Below are 12239 nucleotides of genomic sequence, written 5' to 3'. Positions count from 1 at the left end.
GTGTGCAGCATGCACTTAGCGCAAGTAAAAGAACCCACGGCAACAAAAGGGTTGTTCCCGGCAAAATTCTGTAGAAAAATCCACTTCGATGGGAAAAACAAATAAAACTGCACGCATGCACATTAAAAAAAAAAAAAAGAAAAAAAGGTGGCGCTGTGGCGTAGCATCGCGCTCTCCCTAGGGAGAGCAGCCCGAATTTCACACAGAGAAATATGTTGCGATAAAAAGAAATACAAATACAAACACAAATTACTTTTCAAGATTTGATGCAAACTGATGTAAAACGTCTCTCTCTCCTGAGTGATGTAAAACATCCTTCTTCTGGTTATGTTCAAAATTTGTTTGTGTTCACAATGAATTGTTCCTTTTGATTTCAAGGAAGAAGTCATTTTGTTTTATTTAATGACCGATGCGTTTTGATTGGATGATTGTTTCTGAAAATTGGACTGGATATAAAAATTAAAAAAACAAACCCACTGATGTCTAGAGACAGAACTAACTGCTGTGGTGGTGGTTGTGAATGACAACAAACTGTTGGAGGTGAATGTTTATGTTTCTTGTTTCAGTGTGCTGTGATTTTAAGTGCTGATGGACATGTCTTTTGATGTGATGGACTGGAGGTGGAGGGAGACACACACACACACACACACACACAACCCCCCCCCCCCACACCCACACACACAAACACCCATACACCCCCCCCCAACCCCCCACCACCACCCACACACAATCTCCTTATACCCACATGGTTGTTGTGCATGACAATGATGTTTCCACAAAACAGATGCACACACACACCCACACACCCACACACACTTACATACACATACACACACACACACACACACACACACACACACACACACGCAAACACAACCACTAATGCCTTGTACCCACATGGTTGTTATGAATGACGATGATGTGTCTGGGCGAGTCCGCTTCACCTCCCGGGTAGACCACATGGGTGTCCTTCTTCAGGCCGGGTATGCGACAGGCCGAGAACATGTTGTAGTACTGCGACATGCACAGTGGCTTTCCGCCCAACGTGTCCTCCGGAAGAGACTGGCTGCAAGCCACACGACAATTTATATTTCACGCTCTCATCTATAGAAGATTGATAGGAGGAGGAATTTTGTTTAATGTCCCATCACACATATATCGGTGATTGAAAACATTTTGTTAAAGTATTTACGAATACATCTGAGTATTATCGGTTAGAAGGGGTGAGAGATGTGAATGAATGGAGGGTTTGGGGAAACTGGGCAAATGAGGGTGAAATGAGTTTGAAATTTGAAAAAAAAAAATCTAAATACAATTACGGGAAATTACTTAAAGGACTTCGTAAAAGAGAAGTCAAGCATAAAAAACAATATCTACTTGATGCTAACAATGTCTACTTGATGCTGTCATCACCAGAGATTGACTGCAAGCACAAAAAACAATTTCTACTTGATGCTAACACTTTCTACTTGATGCTGTCATCAACAGGAGACTTACTGCAAGCCACAGAACAATTTCTACTTTATCTAACTCTCTCATCTTAAGAGATTGACTGCAAGCACAAAAAACAGTCAGGGATGCACAGGGGAGGTAACCTACTTCAGGAGGTTATCGGCCGTTGCTACTTTCGTTTTCTCTGCATAGGCAGGACAGGAATCAGACCCCTGCCGGAGTCTGCACTAGTGGGTCACGGTTAAGTATGTGTAATTAAAAAAACAATTTCTACTTGATGCTAACAATTTCTACCTGACGCTGTCATCAACAGAAGACTGACTGCAAGCGACAGAACAATTTCTACTTCATAAAAAGGCGGGTCCAATTCCTCCCCTTCCACCATTTCCATCTTCCCCACAGGTACCCATTCACACCTGAGTGGAGTGAGGAAAATTCGGAGGAAAACGTCTTGACCAAAGACAAAACACTGTGCCAAAAACAGAGCCGTGAACCCTGATCACTGGTGAACGCTGGATCAGAAATCCAACACCTAAACGATTGTGCCTCCAGCACGATGGGTCGTTGCACAAAACTGGAAGCTGCTTTCTGTCCTTTCTTTTCTCTCTTTTTTTTTTTTTTTTTTTTTTTTTAAACATATTTGATGCAGCATTCTGACACTCTCTTGCCTTCTTGAAGCTGAAAAATCCTACCTGTCTTGCCTGTTTGTTGTTGTTTTTTTTTTACCTGATTACAGAAACACAATTTACTAGGAGTATTTTGGGGGCTAAAGGCTGGGCAGGACGATAAGCAGTGAGTTTGGTTAAGTGGCACAGTTTAGTATATTATATAGCATGCAATACAAAAGGGTTTTGCAATATGGTGGTGCTTGGTGTGATATGATGACACAGAGTATACTGATCTCATACACACACGTCTGCACAGACGGCCGCATATGCAAATAATTTCTCGCATGTATAAAGTTCTATTCATATTCCTTTTCTTTCCCTAGTCTAATATCACTTATAATGGAAAGACATTAAACTGATTATCTAACACATGCACATGCATACAAACACACACACACACACACATTCATGTGAATATTGCTCTCAAATTGACTATAGCATCAGCTGTGCTAACTAAAATAATTGCTCTCTCTATCTATCTCTCCAGCTGTCTATGTCTCTGACTTTCGCTCTCTCTTTCTCATCTCTGTCAGGTGTAAAAAGATTATTCAAAAGTATGATCAAACAAACAAACAAAATTCTTATGCCAAAGCCCAAGGTTCTTTGCTTGCCAAAGCATTACAGATCTATGTACTTTCTGATGCGAAGTGTACTTAGCCTTCCAACACACGACCAGTCTATGTGTTTTTTACTCACTCATCAATCATCGCCTTATAATCCAAAACACCCGCTGTGAATTTGGCTGCAAACCTGCACACATACAAATCAACCAAACTAGAATGAGTACATACCATGTCATGAACTCCTGACAAGTCTCTGATATAGATATATACATATATCTATATATATATATCCACAAACAGATCAAGAATTTCTGTACCACACTTATGATTTGCTATTAATTTTTTAAAATATCAGTATTTTTTATCAACTAAACACACCAAGAATCTCTGTACCACAGTTATGATTTACCATTTGAAAATAAAATTCATCAGTTTTTTTTGTTTTGTTTTTTTGTTTTTTGGGTTTTTTTATAATAAAAATAAATTCATATGTGCAAGACATTCAATGTCAATAATTCACAGAAAGGAAATCAGCAACCAACTTCTCATTAAAATGTTGCTGATACAGTGATTTTTCCCCCCCAATGAATTAAAATCACTAACAGTGTTGTATTTTTCAGTAAATTTGATCTACTAGTACTAACCATCTTTCAGTGTGAGAATGATTTCAACCACAAAAACAACAAAACAATAACCCTGCTGAACATAAACATAACACTCATTCACAAGCATACAAATGTTACATTACACTCAGAATGGAAAGCATGAAAATGACTAAAACATGTCAAAATATCAGTTTGATTATCCATAAAAATGAAATAAATCACGTCAATGCCACTTCATTTATTTAATATCATGCATCAAAATGAAACATCAAGACACAAACACACTGTGTTTGAGAGAGAGAGAGAGCTACTGTGTGGTGTGGTGTGCTGTGCTATGCTGTGGTGTGGTGTACTGTGCCGTGCTATGCTGTGGCATGGTGTGAGTGTATGTGAGTGTTAGTGCCTGTGTGCATAAATATCTATCTGCAACCACAAAGTTCGCAAAGCTTTGCAATCACTGTCCGTGCATGTTCTAAAGTTTTACGTTCACACAACACAAACCTGAGCTGTTCATCTTTGCCACGGTAATCCTGCCTTGGAAAACCAACAGCAGGGTTAAAGTTCACCACAAGAGGGATGCGGTACTCGAGATAAGCCACACGTTTCCACCAGTCAGACAGCTGGCAAACACACACAGCAGTATCATCAAGACCTGTAAAATCGCTTCTTTCTCCCAATGGTACTTTCCTGGAGGAACAATGAAACTCATTTTCATGGCCTTGCACAAGCACACACGCACACGCACACACACGATACACACACACACACACACACACACAGCATTCACACACACACACACACACACACACACAACACACACACACACACAACAAACACACACACACACACACAAAAAGAAAAAAAAAGACACAAAAGACACACACACATACACACACACACACACAAAAGACACACACACAAACACACACACACACACACAAACACAGTTCAAAATACCCAATTTGTCTTCTCCTGAGCTCGTTTCTCCAGAATTTCTTGCAGTTCCGGTCCCGGAGACTGTAAAAACTTTTTCACAACCTGCAAAACAGATCAAAGACTGTAAACAATTCTCGAACACCTGTAAACAGGTCAAAGTCAGTAAGGAATCCTTGAACAAGCTGAAGACCCATAAACAGATCAAAGACTGTAGAGAATTCTTGAACACCTGTAAACAGGTCAAGGACTGTAAAGAATTCTTGAACACCTGTAAACAGGTCAAGGACTGTAAAGAATTATCAAACACCTACAAACAGGTCAAAGACTAAAAATTTTTCTCACCACCTGCAGACAAGAATTCATGCTGGCTAAAAACATAGCAATGTGTGTGTGTGTGTGTGTGTGTGTGTGTGTGTGTGTGTTTGCACATGTGTAGTTGTGAGTGCATGCTTGTATACTACCTGCACATGTGCGTCATAGTGTGTGTGTGTGTGTGTGTATGTGTGAGAGTGGGGATGTGCATGTGCATGTGCGTGTGCATGTGTGTGTGTGTGTGTGTGTGTGTGTGTGTGCGTCTGTGTGTGTGTGCATACATGTGAGTGCATGCTTGTATACTACCCGCATATCTGTGTGTGTGTGTGTGTGTGTGCGCGCGCACGCGGATGAGTGCGCACACGCGAGTGCATATGTGTGCATAAATGTGGGTGCATGCTTGCATGTTACAAACATACCTGTGTCTATGTGTGTGCACACGTGCATACATGTGAATGTATACTTGTACATGACCTGTGTAAGTGTGTGTGTGAGAGAGAGTGTGTCAGTGTGTGTGTGTATGTGTGCATTCAAGGAATGATACGTCAAAGTGTGTGCATTTATTTTTTTCAGAAAAGATCAGGTAAGAATAAATATATAATTATCTCACAAAGAGAAACTGCATCAGGTGCGACAAAGCAAAACTAGTCAATCAGCCAACACACACAGAAGAAAACAACATCAAACAATAGTTGATTAAACATGAGCAATATATAAAAACATTTCACACATTCGCTTTAAAACCTTCTAATAAATAATCATCACATCGTAATAGGAAATTTTCTTCCTAAAATTACGTTTAAGTAACATACTTACCATGACCCACTAGTGCAGACTCCGGCAGGGGTCTGACATTCCTGTCCTGTGCAAACTACTACCTGCCTATGCGGAGAAAACGAAAGTAGCTACGGCCGATAACCTCCCGAAATAGGTTACCTCCCTTGTGTATCCCTGACTAGCGCTCTCTTTTCCTAAATATGATGGAAAAATATTAACGTTAACATTGCATGTCCTACTGTCAACCAGCATTTCTATCTTTGATCTTTTCCTGCATCTGTGACATAACACTTATCCAGTTCCCCTCTCGGATCATTCCTTATTTGTATTACATGTAGTAGATGATATGGTCAAAATGTGTGTGTGTGTGTGTGTGTGTGTGTGTGTGTAAGCGCGCGTGCGTGTATGTGTGTGTGTGTGTGTGTGCGTGTGTGTATGTGAGCGCATGCGCGTGTGTGTGTGAGCAAGCGCGCACGCGCACGTGTGTATGTGTGTGCGTGTGCTTGCATATATAGATGTGTTTGGTCTACTGTGTTGAGTGTGCATACATGTGAGTGCATGCATGTATACTACCTTTGTGTGTGTGTGTGTGTGTGTGTGTGTGTGTGTGTGTGTGTGTTGCAAGTGCACTCTGCTATGGTGTCTCACTGTCTGTGCATTTGTATATGTGTATGTAGACGTATGCATGCTTGTGCGTCCCTACAGATAAATACATTTCAATATCTAAACATCTATTTACCAAGATCTGTTAAAACAGTCTGTATCCTTCAGAAGCATTTAGGAAACCAGTCACACACAAAATCAGAACAATCATCCATACTTATTACCATCCACTCACCCTGTCCCCAACCAACCTCCTTGCCATCAGCCTACCCCCTGAAATCCAAGCCAGTATGCATAGTTTTAATTTCTCAAGGAGTCGTCACTGTGTTCTGACAAATCCATACATATGCTATTATCACATCTGCTAGGCAGATGCCTGACCAGCAGCATAACCCAATGCATTTAGTCAGGCCTCGAGTGCATGTGTGTACATATTAGAGTGGATTTCTGCAACAGAATTTCCCCAGAGGACAACACTTTCATTGTCATGGGTTCTTTTTTAGTGTGCAAAGTGCATGCTGCACATGGGATCTCACTTTATCATCTTTTCCAAATAACTAGATGCTCAGTTTGATGTTCCAACCAAACCTGGGAGAAAGGGCAAGAGCAGGATTCAAACCCAGACCCTAAACAAAAGGAACTCTCTGTAATGACAGAAGAGCATCTTAACCACTCTGCAACCTATGATGGATTCATTCTTTTTTAAACATGCAGAGTGTCTACCAGCCTCTGAACTCACCTCCTGAGTTTCAGCGAACTCTTCATCTGAGACAAGGGGACGAACAGACCGCAGGTACTTCTCCATGGTTTGCTGCAGTGGAGGCACTGGCAGACGTGGCAAAGAGGACTGTGTCGAAAATCGCCGGCCATACTGTGTCACCTTTATCTCCTGTCTGATGCTACGCACAGCTGGGCTGAGGCATTTCACCTATAGTATACATGTAATAAGTATCAGTATCATAAATACATAAAAAATACTATAACTAATAATAATAATAATATTTATAAGGCGCAAAATCTTGATGAAGCACACACACACAATTTTTTTTTTCTTTAAAGACACACACACACACACACACACACACACACACACACACACACACATGCATAACAGATATGCAACAAACATGCAGTTTCACAAATATGAAAGCACAATCAAATACACATAAACGTACATAAGCACCAACACACACTCACACACACACACACATTACCCTGCACCCATCCCCCACACATGTAATAAACTTGAATAAAGCAACAATAATGACAAACAAAATGGTAGGCACTGAAGCCAAGTGGTTAAGACTGTGGGATTTTGAATCTGATGGTCCCGAGTTCAGTTCCAACCAGTGGGTTAAGAGTGCCATGTCAACATGTGTGCTGAGCTAAAAGATGAACAAATTTTTTTGTAATCGGTATGCAGATAGATCACAGACAGATTGATAAATAGACAGATATATATAGAAATAATAGATAGATAGACTGATTGATTGATATCAATAGATGTAGAAAATCAAATACACACGTTAAAGATCACGTGATCCATGTTTGGTGGGTTACTGATGAAACTCAGCATTACCAATAACCCAGTATGCACCAACCACCACAATGATAATTGTCATCAGTTTACGCTGGTTCCATAACATAAATAGAATGAAGAATTCAACAGTATGTGCCCAGATATGCTATCTTCTTTCTCCAAAAGTCTACATCTTGATCCACTGCTACTATGCAAGAATGGAATTTTCTCAACACAACTGGTGTAAGAACAGTATACCATGCCTTTAGTCCATGGAAATGTAACCAATAGGTGTGATAATTTAGGATAATTAAGTTAAAATTATACTTGAACTTGAACTTGAAAGAATCAGTGTGTTGGCCTTCTGGCCTTTTCACGATCAATAACTTCCTACTATTACTGTGGCGTGCGTGGGTAGCAGACTGCCTACATACTAATAGAGGCAAACTGGTATAGCACTGCAGTATATACACTACATTTATTCCCCTCCACTCTTTTAATGGCCTTCTTTACGGCATTCGTGCGGGGAAGAAATGTAGAGTGTGACATATTCTGTTTTCAATGTCATTAACCAATTTATAACTTTTTTTTTCTTCGAAGCGGAACTAAGTGGAAAGAGTGCAGGGGAAGAATTGTAGATATTGCCCGTAACGTACTACTCTAAACCGAAATTCTTTCTATCGTCCTCTCGCCACTGATAATGATGAACAGCTGTGAGACAGCTGTCCCTTGTAAACTCTGGAACTCAACTGCTTTTCCTTATCTTGAACGCGTACACTCGTTGATACGATCCTATGCACACACACACCAAAAAAAAAAAAAAATGCAGACCGCTGCAAAACCATAATTGCCCGCCCATTGTTAGCCAACATTTGTCCTTAACCTTTAAAATACTTGCATTAATTATTCTGAGGAATTCAGAGTACTCACCAGCCGAATCTGTCTCACTGTGTTCCACATTGCAAACTGTGTAACACACTTTCAGTTTGAAGCACACAGAAGACCAAAGTTCGAGTTTGCTTCATAGACCGCATGCGTAAACACTAGGCTTATTTCCGGTAAGCCCACGATTGGGCCAATCCACAGTTTCAGTAAAAGACAAAGCAGCGATGATCGAAGGCTACCAATGGACTACCAATGACCTCTGATATCAATCAGAGAAGGTAATGATCTTGTTTTTTATTATTTCATAATACTGGATGGACTTTTGTATTTCATACCAGGAGTTATGCATGTGTGTGTGTGTGTGTGTGTGTGTGTGTTTGTATCAGTGTGCCAGTGTGTGTGTATGTGTGTGTGCTGGTGTGTGTGTATCAGTGTGCCAGTGTGTGTGTGTCAGTGTGCCAGTGTGTGTGTATGTGTGTGTGTGTGTGTGTGTGTGTCAGTATGTGTGTGAGAGAGAGCTTCAGCTTAATGTCTGTTCACTAGAAGTGTAATTATTAGATGGGGGTGTGTGTTAGTGTGCCAGTGTGTGTGTGTGTTTGTGTGTGTGTGTGTTTAGGAGAGAGATCAAGAGGGAGGTTCAATGCATGGATGTTCCATCTGAAGTGCCCATAGGCTGAGGAGTCTATCAATAAGCAACTGTAGTGATGCTATATTGGTTTGTTCCCTTTCGTTCAAATGGGAGGGGAGGAGCTATATCCCGATAAATCACTGTGACCTCAGATATTGAATTCTTTCTCTCATTTCAACCTCTTTTCTTTCATTCTTTGACCTGTTCTTTTCTGTTTCTTTACACACACACCCCGTCTCATCCTGGTCCGTATCTTCCTCTCGAGATCTGTCTCTCAATCATTCATTTCTTTCTCCTTCTCATCATTGTTATTCATCTCGTATTCTTCTTTTGTTGGTGTTGTTGTTGTTGTTGTAGTCGTCGCTCTAAGTCTTTCTCTCTTCTTTCTCTTGAGGGCTGATGCAGTGTGTGAAGAGGAGAATAGGAGTGGAATGTGTGTGTTAACGGTGTAGGAAAGATAACTTTAGGGTGTAACTGTACGTGCTTGATCTAGATCTGTTTAAGTTTGGTGGAGGTTAGACTAGTGTGTAATGTTTATAAAGAAGCATATATGTATAATAACAAAACATATCAGTAATCTTTGTTTAATATAACTGTTATACAGCTGCTTTGATGTTTCAGTGAATAAAAGTTGTTTAACTCTTTCCATACGAACGGTGAAAGAGACGACGTTAACAGTGTTTCACCCTCATTACCATCATCAAAATATTGCAAGCGGAAGGCTCTTATACTGAAGAGGTGAATGTTGACAAAGAATACCACAATTCTGACGACGGAAGCTAAAGGTTGGGTCATTGAGACACCCACTGGACATCCGAGGGGTCTGTGTAGAGGAGAATAGAGGACTGGCCATACTGAGTGAGTTAAAACATCAGAAATCTTTGTTTATAGCAACTGAAAAATAATTTTTAACATTCAAACAACACTTTTCTCTTGATATATAGATTCTGAATTCCGCCTAAGAAAATGAAAATAAAAAATTAAACAGTTTCATTGGAAAAAGGTGAGTTAAGAAAAGCTTCTGGAATACAATAATCAAAATTGATTTTCAACCATTAGAGATCAAATCATGAGAAAAGGGGAAGAAAAAAAAAAGATTTATATTATTTGCAATGTCTTTAGAATTGTTTGGTTTGTGCATGTGTGATTATCACATAGCTTTGCACAAATCTTGTATCATCTTGCCAGTTTGGCAACATACATTTTGCCCACAGTCTGCTGTTTTAATAGAAAAGGACCTTGTTTGCAAAGGTAAAAACATGTGCTTGACAATGTTTATGGAGACAGAACAATTTTGTAACTGTTGATCAGTCTGAAAATATGTATACACACAGGTGCGCACACACACTCATGAACGTACACACGCACACAAACACACACACACACACATGTATCACACGCCCACTACACATTATTTTGTCAGTCTCACATGCACTCAAACACATGCACTGACAGACTGAGAGAAGGGACAGAAAAACAGACCATGGAAAAGAGATTACAAGAGAACAACAAAAGAGAACAAGAGAATCTGTATACGTATCATTTATCAGACAGATGACCCACACAACAATGCACAAATTTGCAAACACTCAAATTCCAGGCAACGTTTGTTTTATTAACAGTAAATAACACACATGATATGACATACCACATGTTTTAATTTTACCACACATGATAAATCTGTTCAACTTGAAAGCAGAGTGTGTGAATGTTTTGTTTTTTTTTGGGGGGGGGGTTCAGTTTTTTTTTTTTGTTTTTTTTTTGGTTTTGGTTTTTTTGTTGTTGTTTTTTGTAATACATAATAAACTAATATTAAAATCTAAGCACAGTCTTTGACATAAACCCCTTTACTGCTGCAAAGTACACTTGTCAGTGAACGGCTGTCATCCCACTGAGATAAGACACAGCTAACAGAGGAGTGTTGTCCTAGTGGTAATGTCTAGGAAGCAAAGCGAATCTGAGCACACTGGTGGTTCGAATCCCAGTCACCAGTATTTTCTCCAACTCCACTAGACCTTGAGATAAATCATTCAGATAAAACGATAAACTCAGGTCCACTGTGCAGCAAGCACTTAGCGCATGTAAAAGAACCCACAGCAACAAAAGAGTCGTCCCTGGCAAAAGTTTGTTGAAAAATCCACTTCGCTAGGTAAACAAATCAAATTGCAGATAGAAAACTGAAAGCAGCCTGAATTTCACTGAGACAGATCTGTTGTGACAAAAAGAGTAATACTGTAAAAGACAACACAATAATACTTGGTCAAGTTGGCAGTCACAATTGATATGAAAAACAAATAAAACTGCACGCAGGAAAAAAAAATACAAAAAAATGGGTGGCGCTGTAGTGTAGCGACGCACTCTCCCTGGTGAGAGCAGCCCGAATTTCACACAGAGAAATCGGTTGTGATAACAAGAGAAATACAATACAATACAATACAATTATTTAAATTCTTCCTTGGGACATCTTCCTGGTAGGACTGTGCTGTTTCTGATGTTCTTGCTCAATAAAAATTAAATACACCATTGAAACGCAAACAAAGTGTACCATTTGCACTCAAGAGTCATCAAATACACCATTGAAATGTAAACAAAGTGTATCATTTGCACTCAAGAGTCATTAAATACACCAATAAAATGTAAACAAAGTGTATCATTTGCACTCAAGAGTCATTAAATACACCAATGAAACGTAAACAAAGTGTATCATTTGCACTCAAGAGTCATTAAATACACCATTGAAACGTAAACAAAGTGTATCATTTGCACTCAAGAGTCATTAAATACACCATTGAAACATAAAAGTCTATATAAAAGTGTATCATTTGCACTCAAGATTCATTAAATACACCACTGAAATATAACAAAGACTGAAAGAGTATCATTTGCACTCAAGATTAATTAAATACACCATTAAAACCTAACAAAGAGTATCATTTACAATCAAGATTAATTAAATACACCATTAAAACCTAAGAAAGAGTATCATTTGCATTCATGATTCATTAGATACACCACTGAAACGTAAACAACGTGTATCATTTGCATTCATGATTCATTAGATACACCAATGAAATGCAAACAAAGTGTATCATTTGCATTTATGATTCATTAGATACACCACTGAAACGTAAACAAAGTGTATCATTTGCATTCATGATTCATTAGATACAGCTTTATCAGTTAAATGGGGTCACAAGAAAGTCAAGGCTATCTAGGGACTTCAGAGGGGTTAAAGCATGCAAATCAATTTAAAACTTAGAATGTAAAATGAAAAAAAAAAAAAAAAATCTA

General features: G+C 39.2%; 1 protein-coding gene across 1 annotated transcript in view; it reads right to left on the bottom strand.

Annotated features, from left to right (window-relative positions):
• The window catches only part of LOC143275826 (carnitine O-acetyltransferase-like), a 25084-nt gene extending 16604 nt beyond the window's left edge, over nucleotides 1-8480 (bottom strand). The window contains exons 1-6 of the mRNA XM_076580109.1: nucleotides 8366-8480; nucleotides 6656-6844; nucleotides 4246-4326; nucleotides 3790-3908; nucleotides 2817-2870; nucleotides 898-1066 (exon numbers count right to left, since the gene is read on the bottom strand). Coding sequence (XP_076436224.1) covers nucleotides 898-1066; nucleotides 2817-2870; nucleotides 3790-3908; nucleotides 4246-4326; nucleotides 6656-6844; nucleotides 8366-8395 — 642 coding nt within the window. The 5' untranslated portion in view covers nucleotides 8396-8480. The remainder of the gene's footprint in view (nucleotides 1-897; nucleotides 1067-2816; nucleotides 2871-3789; nucleotides 3909-4245; nucleotides 4327-6655; nucleotides 6845-8365) is intronic.
• Nucleotides 8481-12239: the final 3759 nt, after the last annotated feature.

The sequence above is a fragment of the Babylonia areolata genome, chromosome 31 (genome assembly GCF_041734735.1).
Source record: "Babylonia areolata isolate BAREFJ2019XMU chromosome 31, ASM4173473v1, whole genome shotgun sequence".
In the NCBI taxonomy this organism is placed as follows: domain Eukaryota; kingdom Metazoa; phylum Mollusca; class Gastropoda; order Neogastropoda; family Buccinidae; genus Babylonia; species Babylonia areolata.
This window is presented reverse-complemented; position numbering and strand designations above follow the sequence as displayed.